We start from the raw sequence: 21,801 nt of genomic DNA on the forward strand, positions 1-21,801 counted from the left end.
GTCTCTCTGTCTCTCTCTCTCTCTGTCTCTCTGTCTCTCTCTTTCTCTGTCTGTCTCTGTCTGTCTCTGTCTCTCTCTGTCTCTCTCTTTCCTTGTCTCTCTCCCTGTCTCTGTCTATCTCTCTGTCTCTCTCTGTCCTTGTCTCTCTCCCTGTCTCTGTGTCTTTGCTTATATATATATGTATCTATTTTTACCTATTTATATATTTTTTATATATATATATATATATCTTTTAACATTTTATATATATATATATTTATATATATATTATTTCTTTTGTTTTATTATATATTATATATTTTTATAATTTTTTATCTTGTATATGTTTTCTCCCTGGCGTTTTCGCTCCCGTTCTGTTTTTTTTTTCTTTTTCTGCTTATATTTTTTTTTTTTTTTTTTTATCTTTTCTTTGTTTTGCTCTTTCTCTTCCTCCTGTCTCTCTCCTTCCCTGTCTCTCTCTCTGTCTTCTCTCTCTGTATCTCTCTGTCTCTCTGTCTCTGTCTCTGTCTGTCTCTGTCTCTGTCTCTGTCTCTCTCCCTGTCTCTGTCCCTGTCTCTGTCTGTCTGTCTCTGTCTCTGTCTCTGTCTCTCTCCCTGTCTCTGTCCCTGTCTCTGTCTCTCTCCCTGTCTCTCTCCCTGTCTCTCTCTGTCCCTGTCTCTCTCCCTGTCTCTGTCTCTTTCCCTGTCTCTCTCCCTGTCTCTATCTCTCTCTGTCTCTGTCTCTCTCCCTTTCTCTGTCCCTGTCTCTGTCTCTCTCTCTCTGTCTCTGCTGGTAAATTTTCTCAACATTCCACAGTTCCAACCGCTCTAAATAAGCTATGTTCCCTCAGCCCCCCCATCTCTCCTCTCTCCTCTCAGTCTCACCTTCCTCTCTCCTCTCAGTCTCACCTTCCTCTCTCCTCTCAGTCTCACCTTCCTCTCTCCTCTCAGTCTCACCTTCCTCTCTCCTCTCAGTCTCACCTTCCTCTCTCCTCTGTCTCACCTTCCTCTCTCCTCTCTGTCTCACCTTCCTCTCTCCTCTCAGTCTCACCTTCCTCTCTCCTCTCAGTCTCATCTTCCTCTCTCCTCTCAGTCTCACCTTCCTCTCTCCTCTCAGTCTCACCTTCCTCTCTCCTCTCAGTCTCACCTTCCTCTCTCCTCTCAGTCTCACCTTCCTCTCTCCTCTCAGTCTCACCTTCCTCTCTCCTCTCAGTCTCACCTTCCTCTCTCCTCTCAGTCTCACCTTCCTCTCTCCTCTCAGTCTCACCTTCCTCTCTCCTCTCAGTCTCACCTTCCTCTCTCCTCTCAGTCTCACCTTCCTCTCTCCTCTCAGTCTCACCTTCCTCTCTCCTCTCAGTCTCACCTTCCTCTCTCCTCTCAGTCTCACCTTCCTCTCTCCTCTCAGTCTCACCTTCCTCTCTCCTCTCAGTCTCACCTTCCTCTCTCCTCTCAGTCTCACCTTCCTCTCTCCTCTCAGTCTCATCTTCCTCTCTCCTCTCAGTCTCACCTTCCTCTCTCCTCTCAGTCTCACCTTCCTCTCTCCTCTCAGTCTCACCTTCCTCTCTCCTCTCAGTCTCACCTTCCTCTCTCCTCTCAGTCTCACCTTCCTCTCTCCTCTCAGTCTCACCTTCCTCTCTCCTCTCAGTCTCACCTTCCTCTCTCCTCTCAGTCTCACCTTCCTCTCTCCTCTCAGTCTCACCTTCCTCTCTCCTCTCAGTCTCACCTTCCTCTCTCCTCTCAGTCTCACCTTCCTCTCTCCTCTCAGTCTCACCTTCCTCTCTCCTCTCAGTCTCACCTTCCTCTCTCCTCTCAGTCTCACCTTCCTCTCTCCTCTCAGTCTCACCTTCCTCTCTCCTCTCAGTCTCACCTTCCTCTCTCCTCTCAGTCTCACCTTCCTCTCTCCTCTCAGTCTCACCTTCCTCTCTCCTCTCAGTCTCACCTTCCTCTCTCCTCTCAGTCTCACCTTCCTCTCTCCTCTCAGTCTCACCTTCCTCTCTCCTCTCAGTCTCATCTTCCTCTCTCCTCTCAGTCTCACCTTCCTCTCTCCTCTCAGTCTCACCTTCCTCTCTCCTCTCAGTCTCACCTTCCTCTCTCCTCTCAGTCTCACCTTCCTCTCTCCTCTCAGTCTCACCTTCCTCTCTCCTCTCAGTCTCACCTTCCTCTCTCCTCTCAGTCTCACCTTCCTCTCTCCTCTCAGTCTCACCTTCCTCTCTCCTCTCAGTCTCACCTTCCTCTCTCCTCTCAGTCTCACCTTCCTCTCTCCTCTCAGTCTCATCTTCCTCTCATCGAGTCTGGGAGCTATTAGTTCACCCTTATAACACTCACTAAAACACGGCTGACACACTGAGGAAGAGTGGAGAGGAAGAGTGGCTGTCTGTCCTCTCCTTACATCATCTGTCCATTTTCTTTATTTAATTGCTACATTAATAAAACTGTATTCCTTCTTTTGCCTCTTCCAGAACCCTTCGCTGCATTCCCTCCAGACATGACTGGTGAGTTGTCCTCGTCTTTGATAACTTCCTGTTTCCTGCGCGAACATTTGTCTACTTCCCGTCTGAATGTTTGTTGCTTTCTGCTTGTTTCTCCGTCCAGCTTGCGGTAGACTCTGGTCCATATGGACAAACATTTAACTGATTCTATTATCTGATTTTATTTACCTGCTTCTATTTGGTGTCAAACTACACTGAGTGTACAAAACATTAGGAACACCTTCCTAATATTGAGTTGCACCTGCTTTTGACCTTCAGAACAGCCTCAATTTATCAGGGACATGGACTCCACAAGGTGTCGAAAGCGTTTCCACAGGGATGCTGGCCCATGTTGACTCCAATGCTTCCCCACAGTTGTGTCAAGTTGGCTGGATGTCCTTTGGGTGGTGGAGCATTCTTGATACACACAGGAAACTGTTGAGCGTGAAAAACCCAGCAGCGTTGCAGTTTCTTGACACAAACCAGTGCACCTGGTACCTACTACCATACCCCGTTCAAAGGCACTTAAATATTTAGTCTTGCCCATTCACCCTCTGAATGGCACACAAACACAATCCATGTCTCAATTCTTTTAAGGTTTAAAAACCCTTCTTTAACCCGTCTCCTCCCCTTCATCTACACTGATATGAAGTGGATTTAACAGGTGACATCAATAAGGGATCGTAGCTTTCACCTGGTCAGTGTATGTCATGGAAAGAGCGAAAAATCTCCACCCCCCCCCCCCAACAAAAAAACAAAAAAAATCTTTATCAGTTTTAAATGAAGTGTGTTGGAATCGGTTCCACTGGTATTGGGAAGCTATTGAACCAATCACATCTGTAATCAGGAAGTGCTTTAAAAGGCTAGTTATGGCACACATCAACTCCACCATCCTGGACCCACTCCAATTTTTATACATTTTACATTTACATTTACGTCATTTAGCAGACGCTCTTATCCAGAGCGACTTACAAATTGGTGCATTCACATGATATCCAGTGGAACAACCACTTTACAATAGTACATCTATATATTTTAAGGGGGGGGGGGTTAGAAGGATACCACCAGCATGTTTCCCCCGCATGCGTGTCTGAGGTCATGTCTACCCTTCTGTAACGAATAAAAGGTGTGTGAACCCCGAATGATGCAGAAACACCTCGCGGACGGACACCTGTTACGATCGAGTCATCTCCCGTCCTTCAGCACAACGCCGAAATATGATTTGTTATTTTGTTATTTCATTGTGTTGTTAACCTCAGAGAGGTTGGTGTCATTGAGTACATGTACAATAATTGCGATTATTGCGAATATTTAGATTTATATAATCGTTTGATTTAAACGTTTATCTATTTATTTATCTATTTATCTATTTATCTATATATATTTTTTTCCCCCCCCTAATAATCCTGTTTACATGGACACATCTGTAATCAAGCTAGCTGATGGGACTTTGATAAATGCAGAAAATTGGCAAAAAACAAACGTTCCAGCACATCAAAGATGTTATTTTAGGGAAGCCATTTTGATTCTGAGTTCAGACGTAAACACTTTGTTTGTTGAAAACTATCTCAAAGTTATATACTTTCACTTTCTTTTTTTGTCTCTCCAAACTTTACACATGTCTATGTAAACCCTTCAGCGATCTTTCCCCCGTCCCCCGTCCCCCACATAGTTGTGGTTAAGGAAATGTGATCAGTCAAAGCTATGTAAGGACCTAATCTCTCCCCCCTCCGTTCGTTTTAATTATATAAGGAGAATAACAACAGTCCGTTTCCGATGTGTCATCATCGCTCACTGCCGTCACGGCGTCCGAATTCAGCACCATACATGGAGTCTCCCTACCTCTTCTTCTCTTCAAGAATGTCTTTACTCAACGTTGATTTATAAGAGTTAAAACGTTTATTAAACATCTGTTTATAAGAGTTAATCTTCCTAAATGGCACCCTATTCCCCATAGGGCTCTGGTCTAAAGTAGTGCACTATATATAGGGAATAGGGCTCTGGTCTAAAGTAGTGCACTATATATAGGGAATAGGGCCTCTGGTCTAAAGTAGTGCACTATATAGGGAATAGGGCTCTGGTCTAAAGTAGTGCACTATATATAGGGAATATGGCTCTGGTCTATAGTAGTGCACTATATATAGGGAATAGGGCCTTTGGTCTAAAGTAGTGCACTATATATAGGGAATAGGGCCTCTGGTCTAAAGTAGTGCACTATATAGGGAATAGGGCTCTGGTCTAAAGTAGTGCACTATATATAGGGAATAGGGCTCTGGTCTATAGTAGTGCACTATATAGGGAATAGTGTAGGGCTCTGGTCTATAGTAGTGCACTATATATAGGGAATAGGGCTCTGGTCTATAGTAGTGCACTATATAGGGAATAGGGCTCTGGTCTAAAGTAGTGCACTACATAGGGAATAGGGCTCTGGTCTATAGTAGTGCACTATATAGGGAATAGGGCTCTGGTCTAAAGTAGTGCACTATATATAGGGAATAGGGCCTCTGGTCTAAAGTAGTGCACTATATATAGGGAATAGGGCTCTGGTCTAAAGTAGTGCACTATATATAGGGAATAGGGCTCTGGTCTATAGTAGTGTACTACATAGGGAATAGGGCTCTGGTCTATAGTAGTACCACTATATAGGGAACAGGGCTCTGGTCTATAGTAGTGCACTATATAGGGAATAGGGCTCTGGTCTATAGTAGTGCACTATATAGGGAATAGGGCTCTGGTCTATAGTAGTGCACTACATAGGGAATAGGGCTCTGGTCTATAGTAGTGCACTATATAGGGAATAGGGCTCTGGTCTATAGTAGTGCACTATATAGGGAATAGGGCTCTGGTCTATAGTAGTGCACTATATAGGGAATAGGGCTCTGGTCTATAGTAGTGCACTATATAGGGAATAGGGCTCTGGTCTATAGTAGTGCACTACATAGGGAATAGGGCTCTGGTCTATAGTAGTGCACTATATAGGGAATAGGGCTCTGGTCTATAGTAGTGCACTACATAGGGAATAGGGCTCTGGTCTATAGTAGTGCACTATATATAGGGAATAGGGCTCTGGTCTATAGTAGTGCACTATATAGGGAATAGGGCTCTGGTCTATAGTAGTGCACTACATAGGGAATAGGGCTCTGGTCTATAGTTGTGCACTATATAGGGAATAGTGCTCTGGTCTATAGTAGTGCACTATATAGGGAATAGGGCTCTGGTCTATAGTAGTGCACTACATAGGGAATAGGGCTCTGGTCTATAGTAGCACCACTATATAGGGAATAGGGCCCTGGTCTATAGTAGTGCACTATATAGGGAATAGGGCTCTGGTCTATAGTAGTGCCACTATATAGGGAATAAGGCTCTGGTCTATAGTAGTGCACTACATAGGGAATAGGGCTCTGGTCTATAGTAGTGCACTATATAGGGAATAGGGCTCTGGTCTATAGTAGTGCCACTATATAGGGAATAAGGCTCTGGTCTATAGTAGTGCACTACATAGGGAATAGGGCTCTGGTCTAAAGTAGTGCACTACATAGGGAATAGGGCTCTGGTCTATAGTAGTGCACTACATAGGGAATAGGGCTCTGGTCTATAGTAGTGCACTACATAGGGAATAGGGCTCTGGTCTATAGTAGTGCACTACATAGGGAATAGGGCTCTGGTCTAAAGTAGTGCACTATATAGGGAATAGGGCTCTGGTCTATAGTAGTACCACTATATAGGGAATAGGGCTCTGGTCTATAGTAGTACCACTATATAGGGAATAGGGCTCTGGTCTATAGTAGTGCACTATATAGGGAATAGGGCTCCGGTCTAAAGTAGTACCACTATATAGGGAATAGGGCTCTGGTCTATAGTAGTGCACTATATAGGGAATAGGGCTCTGGTCTATAGTAGTGCACTACATAGGGAATAGGCCTCTGGTCTATAGTAGTACCACTACATAGGGAATAGGGCTCTGGTCTATAGTAGTGCACTACATAGGGAATAGGGCTCTGGTCTATAGTAGTGCACTACATAGGGAATAGGGCTCTGGTCTATAGTAGTGCACTATATCGGGAATAGGGCTCTGGTCTATAGTAGTGCACTACATAGGGAATAGGGCTCTGGTCTATAGTAGTGCACTACATAGGGAATAGGGCTCTGGTCTATAGTAGTGCACTACATAGGGAATAGGGCTCTGGTCTATAGTAGTGCACTACATAGGGAATAGGGCTCTGGTCTATAGTAGTGCACTACATAGGGAATAGGGCTCTGGTCTATAGTAGTGCACTATATAGGGAATAGGGCTCTGGTCTATAGTAGTGCACTACATAGGGAATAGGGCTCTGGTCTATAGTAGTGCACTATATCGGGAATAGGGCTCTGGTCTATAGTAGTGTACTATATAGGGAATAGGGCTCTGGTCTATAGTAGTGCACTATATAGGGAATAGGGCTCTGGTCTATAGTAGTGCACTACATAGGGAATAGGGCTCTGGTCTATAGTAGTGCACTACATAGGGAATAGGGCTCTGGTCTATAGTAGTGCACTACATAGGGAATAGGGCTCTGGTCTATAGTAGTGCACTATATAGGGAATAGGGCTCTGGTCTATAGTAGTGCACTACATAGGGAATAGGGCTCTGGTCTATAGTAGTGCACTATATATAGGGAATAGGGCTCTGGTCTATAGTAGTGCACTATATAGGGAATAGGGCTCTGGTCTATAGTAGTGCACTATATAGGGAATAGGGCTCTGGTCTATAGTTGTGCACTATATAGGGAATAGTGCTCTGGTCTATAGTAGTGCACTATATAGGGAATAGGGCTCTGGTCTATAGTAGTGCACTATATAGGGAATAGGGCTCTGGTCTATAGTAGTGCACTACATAGGGAATAGGGCTCTGGTCTATAGTAGCACCACTATATAGGGAATAGGGCCCTGGTCTATAGTAGTGCACTATATAGGGAATAGGGCTCTGGTCTATAGTAGTGCCACTATATAGGGAATAAGGCTCTGGTCTATAGTAGTGCACTACATAGGGAATAGGGCTCTGGTCTATAGTAGTGCACTACATAGGGAATAGGGCTCTGGTCTATAGTAGTGCACTACATAGGGAATAGGGCTCTGGTCTATAGTAGTGCACTACATAGGGAATAGGGCTCTGGTCTAAAGTAGTGCACTATATAGGGAATAGGGCTCTGGTCTATAGTAGTACCACTATATAGGGAATAGGGCTCTTGTCTATAGTAGTACCACTATATAGGGAATAGGGCTCTGGTCTATAGTAGTGCACTATATAGGGAATAGGGCTCTGGTCTAAAGTAGTACCACTATATAGGGAATAGGGCTCTGGTCTATAGTAGTGCACTATATAGGGAATAGGGCTCTGGTCTATAGTAGTGCACTATATAGGGAATAGGCCTCTGGTCTAAAGTAGTACCACTATATAGGGAATAGGGCTCTGGTCTATAGTAGTGCACTATATAGGGAATAGGGCTCTGGTCTATAGTAGTGCACTACATAGGGAATAGGGCTCTGGTCTATAGTAGTGCACTATATAGGGAATAGGGCTCTGGTCTATAGTAGTGCACTATATAGGGAATAGGGCTCTGGTCTATAGTAGTGCACTACATAGGGAATAGGGCTCTGGTCTATAGTAGTGCACTACATAGGGAATAGGGCTCTGGTCTATAGTAGTGCACTACATAGGGAATAGGGCTCTGGTCTATAGTAGTGCACTACATAGGGAATAGGGCTCTGGTCTATAGTAGTGCACTACATAGGGAATAGGGCTCTGGTCTATAGTAGTGCACTACATAGGGAATAGGGCTCTGGTCTATAGTAGTGCACTACATAGGGAATAGGGCTCTGGTCTATAGTAGTGCACTACATAGGGAATAGGGCTCTGGTCTATAGTAGTGCACTACATAGGGAATAGGGCTCTGGTCTATAGTAGTGCACTATATAGGGAATAGGGCTCTGGTCTATAGTAGTGCACTACATAGGGAATAGGGCTCTGGTCTATAGTAGTGCACTACATAGGGAAAAGGGCTCTGGTCTATAGTAGTGCACTACATAGGGAATAGGGCTCTGGTCTATAGTAGTGCACTATATAGGGAATAGGGCTCTGGTCTATAGTTGTACACTACATAGGGAATAGTGCTCTGGTCTATAGTAGTGCACTACATAGGGAATAGGGCTCTGGTCTATAGTAGTGCACTACATAGGGAATAGCGCTCTGGTCTATAGTAGTGCACTATATAGGGAATAGGGCTCTGGTCTAAAGTAGTGCACTACATAGGGAATAGGGCTCTGGTCTAAAGTAGTGCACTACATAGGGAATAGGGTGCCATTTGGAATCCCCAGTATTAATCTGTGGAGGATGAGTGTGAGATGGGAGCTTTGACTGGACTTGTGTGTTTGGCTGTCGGGGTGTTGGGGTGGTTTCCATGGAGATGTTTGGCTTGAGTTAGAAAAGACTGGCAGACGATCATGAACGCAAGAAAACCAGAGAATCTGAATGTGACCACTCAGAATTCACTCCCAGAGGTAACTGTCCCCCTGCTCTCTCCCAGAGCTAACTGTCCCCCTGCTCTCTCCCAGAGGTAACTGTCCCCATGCTCTCTCCCAGAGGTAACTGTCCCCCTGCTCTCTCCCAGAGCTAACTGTCCCCCTGCTCTCTCCCAGAGCTAACTGTCCCCGTGCTCTCTCCCAGTCTGCAGAGCTAACTGTCCCACTGCTCTCTCCCAGAGCTAACTGTCCCGCTGCTCTCTCCCAGAGCTAACTGTCCCCCCTGCTCTCTCCCAGAGCTAACTGTCCCGCTGCTCTCTCCCAGAGCTAACTGTCCCGCTGCTCTCTCCCAGAGCTAACTGTCCCCCTGCTCTCTCCCAGAGCTAACTGTCCCGCTGCTCTCTCCCAGAGCTAACTGTCCCGCTGCTCTCTCCCAGAGCTAACTGTCCCCCTGCTCTCTCTCAGAGCTAACTGTCCCGCTGCTCTCTCCCAGAGCTAACTGTCCCGCTGCTCTCTCCCAGAGCTAACTGTCCCCCTGCTCTCTCCCAGAGCTAACTGTCCCGCTGCTCTCTCCCAGAGCTAACTGTCCCCCTGCTCTCTCCCAGAGCTAACTGTCCCCATGCTCTCTCCCAGAGCTAACTGTCCCCCTGCTCTCTCCCAGTCTGCAGAGCTAACTGTCCCACTGCTCTCTCCCAGAGCTAACTGTCCCGCTGCTCTCTCCCAGAGCTAACTGTCCCCCCTGCTCTCTCTCAGAGCTAACTGTCCCGCTGCTCTCTCCCAGAGCTAACTGTCCTGCTGCTCTCTCCCAGAGCTAACTGTCCCCCCTGCTCTCTCCCAGTGCTAACTGTCCCGCTGCTCTCTCCCAGAGCTAACTGTCCCGCTGCTCTCTCCCAGAGCTAACTGTCCCGCCGCTCTCTCCCAGAGCTAACTGTCCCGCTGCTCTCTCCCAGAGCTAACTGTCCCCCTGCTCTCTCCCAGAGCTAACTGTCCCCCCTGCTCTCTCCCAGAGCTAACTGTCCCGCTGCTCTCTCCCAGAGCTAACTGTCCCGCTGCTCTCTCCCAGAGCTAACTGTCCCGCTGCTCTCTCCCAGTCTGCAGAGCTAACTGTCCTGCTGCTCTCTCCCAGAGCTAACTGTCCCGCTGCTCTCTCCCAGAGCTAACTTTGCCCCCTGCTCTCTCCCAGAGCTAACTGTCCCCCTGCTCTCTCCTAGAGCTAACTGTCCCCATGCGCTCTCCCAGAGCTAACTCTCCCTCTGCTCTCTCCCAGAGCTAACTGTCCCCATGCGCTCTCCCAGAGCTAACTGTCCCCATGCTCTCTCCCAGAGCTAACTGTCCCTCTGCTCTCTCCCAGAGCTAACTGTCCCCCTGCTCTCTCCTCAGAGCTAACTGTCCCCATGCTCTCTCCCAGAGCTAACTGTCCCTCTGCTCTCTCCCAGAGCTAACTGTCCCCCCCTGCTCTCTCCCAGAGCTAACTGTCCCCGCTGCTCTCTCCCAGAGCTAACTGTCCCCGCTGCTCTCTATCAGAGCTATCTGTCCCGCTGCTCTCTCCCAGAGCTAACTGTCCCGCTGCTCTCTCCCAGAGCTAACTGTCCCGCTGCTCTCTATCAGAGCTAACTGTCCCACTGCTCTCTCCCAGAGCTAACTGTCCCCCTGCTCTCTCCCAGTGCTAACTGTCCCCATGCGCTCTCCCAGAGCTAACTGTCCCTCTGCTCTCTCCCAGAGCTAACTGTCCCCATGCGCTCTCCCAGAGCTAACTGTCCCCATGCGCTCTCCCAGAGCTAACTGTCCCTCTGCTCTCTCCCAGAGCTAACTGTCCCGCTGCTCTCTCCTAGAGCTAACTGTCCCCATGCGCTCTCCCAGAGCTAACTGTCCCTCTGCTCTCTCCCAGAGCTAACTGTCCCCACTGTTCTCTCCCAGAGCTAACTGTCCCCGCTGCTCTCTCCCAGAGCTAACTGTCCCCGCTGCTCTCTATCAGAGCTATCTGTCCCGCTGCTCTCTCCCAGAGCTAACTGTCCCGCTGCTCTCTCCCAGAGCTAACTGTCCCGCTGCTCTCTATCAGAGCTAACTGTCCCACTGCTCTCTCCCAGAGCTAACTGTCCACCTGCTCTCTCCCAGAGCTAACTGTCCCGCTGCTCTCTCCCAGAGCTAACTGTCCCCCTTCTCTCTCCCAGAGCTAACTGTCCCACTGCTCTCTCCCAGAGCTAACTGTCCCCCTGCTCTCTCCCAGAGCTAACTGTCCCCCTGCTCTCTCCCAGAGCTAACTGTCCCCCCTGCTCTCTCCCAGAGCTAACTGTCCCCCCTGCTCTCTCCTAGAGATAACTGTCCCCATGCTCTCTCTTCTGTCTTTCATTTAAACAGCAGAGCTGAGAAGAGGTCAGAAAGGGTCTTAGAAATATGGCTTTCTAAGATGCACTCTGGTCTACTATGATAACACCTACATAGCTCTGGTCTACTATGATAACACCTGCAAAGCTCTGGTCTAATATGATAACACCTGCAAAGCTCTGGTCTATGATAACACCTGCAAAGCTCTGGTCTATGATAACACCTGCAAAGCTCTGGTCTATGATAACACCTGCAAAGCTCTGGTCTACGATGATAACACCTGCAAAGCTCTGGTCTACTATGATAACACCTGCAAAGCTCTGGTCTAATATGATAACACCTACAAAGCTCTAGTCTATTAAGATAACACCTGCAAACCTCTGGTCTACGATAACACCTGCAAAGCTCTGGTCTATGATAACACCTGCAAAGCTCTGGTCTATGATAACACCTGCAAAGCTCTGGTCTACGATGATAACACCTACAAAGCTCTGGTCTATGATAACACCTGCAAAGCTCTGGTCTACTATGATAACACCTGCAAAGCTCTGGTCTATGATAACACCTGCAAAGCTCTGGTCTACTATGATAACACCTGCAAAGCTCTGGTCTTTGATAACACCTGCAAAGCTCTGGTCTACGATAACACCTGCAAAGCTCTGGTCTACTGATAACACCTGCAAAGCTCTGGTCTTTGATAACACCTGCAAAGCTCTGGTCTACGATGATAACACCTGCAAAGCTCTGGTCTATGATAACACCTGCAAAGCTCTGGTCTACTACGATAACACCTGCAAAGCTCTGGTCTATGATAACACCTGCAATACTCTGGTCTGTGATAACACCTGCAAAGCTCTGGTCTACTATGATAACACCTGCAAAGCTCTGGTCTATGATAACACCTGCAAAGCTCTGGTCTGTGATAACACCTGCAATACTCTGGTCTGTGATAACACCTGCAAAGCTCTGGTCTACGATAACACCTGCAATGCTCTGGTCTACTATGATAACACCTGCAAAGCTCTGGTCTATGATAACACCTGCAAAGCTCTGGTCTATGATAACACCTGCAAAGCTCTGGTCTACTATGATAACACCAGCAAACCTCTGTCTACTATGATAACACCTGCAACGCTCTGGTCTATGATAACACCTACAAAGTTCTGGTCTATGATAACACCTGCAAAGCTCTGGTCTACTATGATAACACCTGCAAACCTCTGTCTACTATGATAAAACCTGCAATGCTCTGGTCTATGATAACACCTGCAATGCTCTGGTCTATGATAACACCTGCAAAGCTCTGGTCTATGATAACACCTGCAATGCTCTGGTCTACTATGATAACACCTGCAAAGCTCTGGTCTATGATAACACCTGCAAAGCTCTGGTCTATGATAACACCTACAAAGCTCTGGTCTACTATGATAACACCTGCAAAGCTCTGGTCTATGATAATACCTGCAAAGCTCTGGTCTATGATAACACCTGCAAAGCTCTGGTCTATGATAACACCTGCAAAGCTCTGGTCTACTATGATAACACCTGCAAAGCTCTGGTCTACTATGATAACACCTGCAAAGCTCTGGTCTACTCTGATAACACCTGCAAAGCTCTGGTCTACGATAACACCTACAAAGCTCTGGTCTACTATGATAACACCTGCAAAGCTCTGGTCTATGATAACACCTGCAAAGCTCTGGTCTACTATGATAACACCTGCAAAGCTCTGGTCTACTATGATAACACCTGCAATGCTCTGGTCTACTACGATTAAACCTGCAAAGCTCTGGTCTACTATGATAACACCTGCAAATCTCTGGTCTACGATAACACCTGCAAAGCTCTGGTCTATCATAACACCTGCAAAGCTCTGGTCTATGATAACACCTGCAAAGCTCTGGTCTACTATGATAACACCTGCAAAGCTCTGGTCTATGATAACACCTGCAATGCTCTGGTCTACTATGATAACACATGCAATGCTCTGGTCTACTATGATAACACCTGCAAAGCTCTGGTCTACGATAACACCTGCAAAGCTCTGGTCTACTATGATAACACCTGCAAAGCTCTGGTCTACTATGATAACACCTGCAAAGCTCTGGTCTACTATGATAACACCTGCAAAGCTCTGGTCTATGATAACACCTGCAAAGCTCTGGTCTACTATGATAACACCTGCAAAGCTCTGGTCTATGATAACACCTGCAAAGCTCTGGGGTACTATGATAACACCTGCAAAGCTCTGGTCTACTACGATAACACCTGCAAAGCTCTGGTCTATGATAACACCTGCAAAGCTCTGGTCTATGATAACACCTGCAAAGCTCTGGTCTACGATGATAACACCTGCAAAGCTCTGGTCTACTATGATAACACCTGCAAAGCTCTGGTCTGTGATAACACCTGCAAAGCTCTGGTCTACTATGATAACACCTGCAAAGCTCTGGTCTACTATGATAACAACTGCAAAGCTCTGGTCTATGATAACACCTGCAAAGCTCTGGTCTACTATGATAACACCTGCAAAGCTCTGGTCTACTATGATAACACCTGCAAAGCTCTGGTCTACGATAACACCTGCAAAGCTCTGGTCTACTATGATAACACCTGCAAAGCTCTGGTCTACGATAACACCTGCAAAGCTCTGGTCTACTATAATAACACCTGCAAGTGTTTCAAGTTTGAAGCAAGGGAGGTTTTTCTCTCTCTTCTGTCAAGTGAATTAATGTTGCAGTCCACATGGCAGGTTTTACACATGAGCTTACAAACTATTTAACATGTAAATTAGCCTTTAATGGATGCTATATAATGTCTGAGTGAACTCTGCTTCACAGTCAAGATTTTACTGGGAAAAATCCTGCCTTGCCGCTCCCTACAAAGAATGATTGATTTTCTCCAAAATTATAGCAGCATAAAACTGACTTCGCTTTGCATATACCAATCAAGATTCAACCAACAGCATGAGCCTCTCTCTGCCAGTCTTATCTGTAAGCATAATGTCTGTTTGCTAAATCTATTTTTTTTTAAAAACAAATTCGACCAAAATAAATCAACTACAAAATGGTAGATGTTTGCAAAAGCCAGTAAGGTCTGCATTCTGCATGCCTGTTCATCCTTCTTCTCTCTCTCTGCCTGCCAAGCCAACTCTCTCTCTCTCTCTCTCTCTCTCTCTCTCTCTGTGTGTGTGTGTGTCTCTCTGCTCTACCACCAGGGGGAGCTCTTCCGGGTACCAGTGAGCCCACAGTAGAAACAGAGGTGTCAGTGCAGCCCATCCCCCTATTCTGGTATTATGTAATGGCCGGCGTTGGAGGCCTGTTTCTTCTGGCATCATTCACGCTGGTCATGGTTCTCTGTTGTCACCTCTATCAACTAGCAGCAAAGAACAGCCAGCATTCAGTGTCCTACCAGAGCAGCCACTACGGCCCCGGGCCTAACCACAACCACTACCCGGGACCTGGGGGTGTTATGTCGGCCCACTACCCCAACGGAGGGCCTCTTTCTGGGCTGGGTTTGGCAGGACCTACAGCCCCTCCGCTACAGCCCATGCTGTCTATCAGGCTGGAGATGGAGGACAAGCATCGAAGCTCCCAGTGCTAACTGTGTTTGAGACAGAGAGACAGACAGAGAGACAGACAGAGAGACAGACAGACAGACGGGATCTACAGAACCCCATTGAGAGAGACAATATCGTGACTGGGTGTAACTTGGGTAGCAGCAGACTTTACGATTTTACCAACCAGACACACATTTGTCGACATCCTCACAAATGGTCTGGTCGGACTGGTCTTCTCTCTTGGATGTCTGAAAACACGTTGAGAATTAACAAGAGACGCCAGAGTTCCTTCTGGTCTGCGGATGGTTAAATACAGGAAGCGGAGGGTTAAAGACAGGAAGCGGAGGGTTAAATACAGGAAGCGGAGGGTTAAAGACAGGAAGCGGAGGGTTAAAGACAGGAAGCGGAAGGTTAAAGACAGGAAGTGGAAGTGGAAGGTTAAAGACAGGAAGTGGAAGGTTAAAGACAGGAAGTGGAAGGTTAAAGACAGGAAACGGAGGGTTAAAGACAGGAAGTGGAAGGTTAAAGACAGGAAGTGGAAGGTTAAAGACAGGAAGTGGAAGGTTAAAGACAGGAAGTGGAGGGTTAAATACAGGAAGTGGAAGGTTATGGTTGGATTCTCTTAGTGAAGCTGCTTGCTGCAGTAGCTTAATTAAAGATAGGAAGTGGAGGGTTTGCTGTGATGATGTGCTTCCTGTTAACCTCCAAAACATCCTGCAAGAATGCTGAGCCACCCATACAGCAGGGGGGAAGGTCATTCTGGGAAGGATGGGACTCTGAATCTGAGTCTGCGTCCCAAATCACACCCTATTCCCTATATAGCGCACTACTGTTGACCAGGGCCCTGGTAAAAAGCAGTGCACGATGTAGGGAATAGGGTGCCATTTGGCAATGGCCCTGAGCCTTTCAGTGGGAAGTTAATCCTATGCTTGTGGTGAATTCAATTGTACAGTCAAGAGGAGAGGACACTCTTACAGTGGTGCAGAGAGAGAGAGAGCGAGAGAAGGGGGGAGAGAGACAGAGAGACAGAGAGAGAGAGAGAGAGAGAGAGAGAGACAGAGAGAGAGAGAGAGAGAGAGAGAGCTCACATAAAGGCAGACCGACAGAGAGATGAGTGGGAGAGGAGAGAGAGAGAGAGAGAGGGAGAGAGGGAGAGAGGGAGGAAGAGAGGGAGAGAGGGAGAGAGGGAGACAGAGAGAGAGAGAGAGAGAGAGAGAGAGACAGAGAGAGAGGGAGAGAGAGCCTACAGCCAGAAGGACTCAGTATGTTCCCTGACAGGGCATAGATCCTCCACCACCACGTGTCCAGTCCTCTGGGTTCCTAACAAATGGACTTTGTTTCAGTATGAAAAAAAGAGACAGAACTTGTTTTAGTTGGATCGTTTTTTAACCTGCATCACATGACTGTGGAGAGAACACTCTCATTCGTCCACATTGAGTTTGATTGGATGAGGGACTTGTCTGATTATATTAATATTATAAACTGTTGTTTTATGAAAAACTGGAGACAATCCTGCACTAACTGTGTTGAAACACTGTCTTCTGATGCTGCCTTTACCCTCTGAGACAGACAGACAGACAGACAGACAGACAGACAGACCCTGTACTAGCTATAGGAGGTACAGACAGACAGACAGACAGACAGACAGACAGACAGACAGACAGACAGACAGACAGACAGACAGACAGACAGACAGACAGACAGACAGACAGACAGACAGACAGACAGACAGACAGACAGACAGACAGACAGACACAGACAGACTGTGTAGGAGCAGGATGTGAGGACAGACAGACAGACAGACAGACAGACAGACAGACAGACAGACAGACAGACAGACAGACAGACAGACAGACAGACAGACAGACAGACAGACAGACAGACAGACAGACAGACAGACAGACAGACAGACAGACAGACAGACAGACAGACAGACAGACAGACAGACAGTGGCCCAGTACCTCCCTCTGTCCTCTTTACATTGGTCTTAACATATAGCCTGGTCCCAGATCTGTTTGTGCTGTCTTGCCAACTCCTATGGACATTGACAAGCCAGTGGGATGGCAAGACAATACAAACAGTCCTGGGACCAGGCTATATCAACACTAGGAATTACACGGGGCTGGTCAGAGTAAAGCATTAACCTTGTTTACTATCACATTGTTGTCGCTCTACTGTTTTTACATTAGAAGTTGTTTTCATCAATTGTTGTGTTGTTCCCAATGAAATGATGTCCTTTAAACCAGCGTTGTGCACTGTGTTGATATTTTACTTATGGAAATGTACAGGGTGATAAGAAGGGGAAATGTACAGGGTGATAAGAGGGGATATGTACAGGGTGATACGAGGGGAAATGTACAGGGTGATACGAGGGGAAATGTACAGGGTGATAAGAGGGGAATGTACAGGGTGATGACGGGAAATGTACAGGGTGATAAGAGGGGAAATGTACAGGGTGATAAGAGGGGAAATGTACAGGGTGATAAGAGGGGAAATGTACAGGGTGATAAGAGGGGAAATGAACAGGGCCTGGTCTCCCCGTAGTGAATTTAAGCTTCAGAGTGTTTTTATAGTGCATCTTTCCAGTAGCGGTTAAAGACGAGAGAGAACATTCGCTAAGTGCGTCGTTGGAGCGTGTGTCGATACCGATCTGATCGAAAGAAACTAAACGCTGCTCTCGGATTGTCACGTCTGCTCCCTCTCACGGCCTCTAGGTCACCAGGCTGCTCGTTATGACACACACCTGGACTCCATCACCTCTTTGATTACCTGCCCTATATCTGTCACTACCCTTTGGTTCCTGCCCTGTATCTGTCACTACACTTTGGTTCCTGCCCTGTATCTGTCACTACCCTTTGGTTCCTTCCCTATATCTGTCACTACCCTTTGGTTCCTGCCCTGTATCTGTCACTACACTTTGGTTCCTGCCCTGTATCTGTCACTACCCTTTGGTTCCTGCCCTGTATCTGTCACTACCCTTTGGTTCCTGCCCTGTATCTGTCACTACCCTTTGGTTCCTTCCCTATATCTGTCACTACCCTTTGGTTCCTGCCCTGTATCTGTCACTACCCTTTGGTTCCTGCCCTGTATCTGTCACTACCCTTTGGTTCCTTCCCTGTATCTGTCACTACCCTTTGGTTCCTTCCCTGTATCTGTCACTACCCTTTGGTTCCTTCCCTGTATCTGTCACTACCCTTTGGTTCCTTCCCTGTATCTGTCACGACCCTTTGGTTCCTGCCCTGTATCTGTCACTACCCTTTGGTTCCTGCCCTGTATCTGTCACTACCCTTTGGTTCCTGCCCTGTATCTGTCACTACACTTTGGTTCCTGCCCTGTATCTGTCACTACCCTTTGGTTCCTTCCCTATATCTGTCACTACCCTTTGGTTCCTGCCCTGTATCTGTCACTACACTTTGGTTCCTGCCCTGTATCTGTCACTACCCTTTGGTTCCTGCCCTGTATCTGTCACTACCCTTTGGTTCCTGCCCTGTATCTGTCACTACCCTTTGGTTCCTTCCCTATATCTGTCACTACCCTTTGGTTCCTGCCCTGTATCTGTCACTACCCTTTGGTTCCTGCCCTGTATCTGTCTCTACCCTTTGGTTCCTGCCCTGTATCTGTCACTACCCTTTGGTTCCTTCCCTATATCTGTCACTACACTTTGGTTCCTGCCCTGTATCTGTCACTACCCTTTGGTTCCTGCCCTGTATCTGTCACTACCCTTTGGTTCCTGCCCTGTATCTGTCACTACCCTTTGGTTCCTTCCCTATATCTGTCACTACCCTTTGGATCCTGCCTTGTATATTGCACTACCCTTCGGTTCCTGCCCTTTATCTGTCACTACCCTTTGGTTCCTACCCTGTATCTGTCACTACCCTTTGGTTCCTTCCCTGTATCTGTCACTACCCTTTGGTTCCTTCCCTATATCTGTCACTACCCTTTGGTTCCTGCCCTGTATCTGTCACTACCCTTTGGTTCCTGCCCTGTATCTGTCACTACCCTTTGGTTCCTTCCCTGTATCTGTCACTACCCTTTGGTTCCTGCCCTGTATCTGTCACTACCCTTTGGTTCCTTCCCTGTATCTGTCACTACCCTTTGGTTCCTTCCCTGTATCTGTCACTACCCTTTGGTTCCTTCCCTGTATCTGTCACTACCCTTTGGTTCCTGCCCTATATCTGTCACTACCCTTTGGTTCCTTCCCTGTATCTGTCACTACCCTTTGGTTCCTTCCCTGTATCTGTCACTACCCTTTGGTTCCTTCCCTGTATCTGTCACTACCCTTTGGTTCCTGCCCTATATCTGTCACTACCCTTTGGTTCCTTCCCTGTATCTGTCACTACCCTTTGGTTCCTTCCCTGTATCTGTCACTACCCTTTGGTTCCTGCCCTGTATCTGTCACTACCCTTTGGTTCCTGCCCTGTATCTGTCACTACCCTTTGGTTCCTTCCCTGTATCTGTCACTACCCTTTGGTTCCTGCCCTGTATCTGTCACTACCCTTTGGTTCCTTCCCTGTATCTGTCACTACCCTTTGGTTCCTGCCCTGTATCTGTCACTACCCTTTGGTTCCTGCCCTGTATCTGTCACTACCCTTTGGTTCCTGCCCTGTATCTGTCACTACCCTTTGGTTCCTTCCCTGTATCTGTCACTACCCTTTGGTTCCTGCCCTGTATCTGTCACTACCCTTTGGTTCCTTCCCTATATCTGTCACTACCCAAAAAAATATTGAAGCAGCTCTATAATAATGCATTAACTCAAGATTTGGCACATTATTGATCACGTGACATCACAATACCCCATAATGACATCACAATACCCAATAATGACATCACAATACCCCATAATGACATCACAATACCCCATAATGACATCACAATACCCCATAATGACATCACAATACCCAATAATGACATCACAATACCCCATAATGACATCACAATACCCCATAATGACAAATCAAAAACAATTTTTTGAAATTCACATAAGTATTCAGACCCTTTACTCAGTACTTTGTTGAAGCACCTTTGGCTGTGATTACAGCCTCAAGTCTTCTTGGGTATGACGCTACAAGCTTGGCACACCTGTATTTGGGGAGTTTCTCCCATTCTTCTCTGCAGATCCTCTCAAGCTCTGTCAGGTTGGATGGGGAGCGTCGCTGCACAGCTATTTTCAGGTCTCTTCAGAGATGTTCAATCGGGTTCAAGTCCGGGCTATGGCTGGGCCACTCAAGGACATTCAGAGACTTGTCCCGAAGCCACTCCTGCGTTGTCTTGGCTGTGTGCTTAGGGTCGTTGTCCTGTTGGAAGGTGAACCTTCACCCCAGTCTGAGGTCCTGAGCATTCTGGAGCAGGTTTTCATCAAGGATCTCTCTGTACTTTGTTCTGTCCATCTTTCCTTCAATCCTGACTAGTCTCCCAGTACCTGCCTCTGAAAAACATCCCCACAGCATGATGATGCCACCACCATGCTTCACCGTAGGGATGGTGCCAGGTTTCCTCCAGACGTGACGCTTGGCATTCAGGCCAAAGAGTTAAATCTTGGTTTCATCAGATCAGAGGATCTTGTTTCTCATGGTCTGAGAGTCCTTTAGGTACCTTTTGGCAAACTCCAAGCGGGCTGTCATGTGCCTTTTACTGAGGAGTGGCTTCCGTCTGGCCACTCTACCATAAAGGCCTGATTGGTGGAGTGCTGCAGAGATGGTTGTCCGATTGCTTAGTTTAGCTGGGTTTTCATTTGAAGCATCTTTATATTCTTCGATTGTTGCGCAAAGAAACAACGCACTTAGCTGTTCTACGGTCTGACGCGGTCGATAAATAACGAACGCTTTCAAGAGTAACTTTAGTAACGATGATTTTGGGAAACAGTTCGGAGGCCTAACGACGACCGTAGCCATAAAGACGCTTTTGGGAAGCCGGGCCCTGGTGGACAACAGGCTGTATATTTGTGTTGAGTCAAAGTATACAAATGGAACTGTCTCTCTACCATGTTGTTGTCTTCTCTCTACCATGTTGTTGTCTCCTCTCTACCATGTTGTTGTCTTCTCTCTACCATGTTGTTGTCTCCTCTCTACCATGTTGTTGTCTCCTCTCTACCATGTTGTTGTCTTCTCTCTACCATGTTGTTGTCTTCTCTCTACCATGTTGTTGTCTTCTCTCTACCATGTTGTTGTCTTCTCTCTACCATGTTGTTGTCTTCTCTCTACCATGTTGTTGTCTCCTCTCTACCATGTTGTTGTCTTCTCTCTACCATGTTGTTGTCTTCTCTCTACCATGTTGTTGTCTCCTCTCTACCATGTTGTCTTCTCTCTACCATGTTGTTGTCTTCTCTCTACCATGTTGTTGTCTTCTCTCTACCATGTTGTTGTCTCCTCTCTACCATGTTGTTGTCTTCTCTACCATGTTGTTGTCTTCTCTCTACCATGTTGTTGTCTTCTCTCTACCATGTTGTTGTCTTCTCTCTACCATGTTGTAGTCTTCTCTACCATGTTGTTGTCTCCTCTCTACCATGTTGTTGTCTCCTCTCTACCATGTTGTTGTCTTCTCTCTACCATGTTGTTGTCTTCTCTCTACCATGTTGTCTCCTCTCTACCATGTTGTTGTCTTCTCTCTACCATGTTGTTGTCTTCTCTCTACCATGTTATCTCCTCTCTACCATGTTGTTGTCTTCTCTCTACCATGTTGTTGTCTTCTCTCTACCATGTTGTTGTCTCCTCTCTACCATGTTGTTGTCTCCTCTCTACCATGTTGTTGTCTTCTCTCTACCATGTTGTTGTCTTCTCTCTACCATGTTGTCTTCTCTCTACCATGTTGTTGTCTCCTCTCTACCATGTTGTTGTCTTCTCTCTACCATGTTGTTGTCTCCTCTCTACCATGTTGTTGTCTTCTCTCTACCATGTTGTCGTCTTCTCTCTACCATGTTGTTGTCTCCTCTCTACCATGTTGTCTCCTCTCTACCATGTTGTTGTCTTCTCTCTAC

At 46.8% G+C, this 21,801-nt stretch overlaps 1 protein-coding gene across 1 annotated transcript in view; it reads left to right on the forward strand.

Moving 5' to 3' along the window:
• The window catches only part of LOC106586935 (neuropilin-2), a 251,886-nt gene extending 235,924 nt beyond the window's left edge, over window positions 1-15,962 (forward strand). Inside the window, 2 exon segments of the mRNA XM_045707371.1 lie at window positions 2,438-2,470; window positions 14,487-15,962. Of these exon segments, the coding sequence (XP_045563327.1) occupies window positions 2,438-2,470; window positions 14,487-14,872 (419 nt within the window). The 3' untranslated portion in view covers window positions 14,873-15,962.
• Window positions 15,963-21,801: the final 5,839 nt, after the last annotated feature.

Source organism: Salmo salar, chromosome ssa25 (assembly GCF_905237065.1).
Source record: "Salmo salar chromosome ssa25, Ssal_v3.1, whole genome shotgun sequence".
Taxonomy (NCBI): Eukaryota; Metazoa; Chordata; class Actinopteri; order Salmoniformes; family Salmonidae; genus Salmo; species Salmo salar.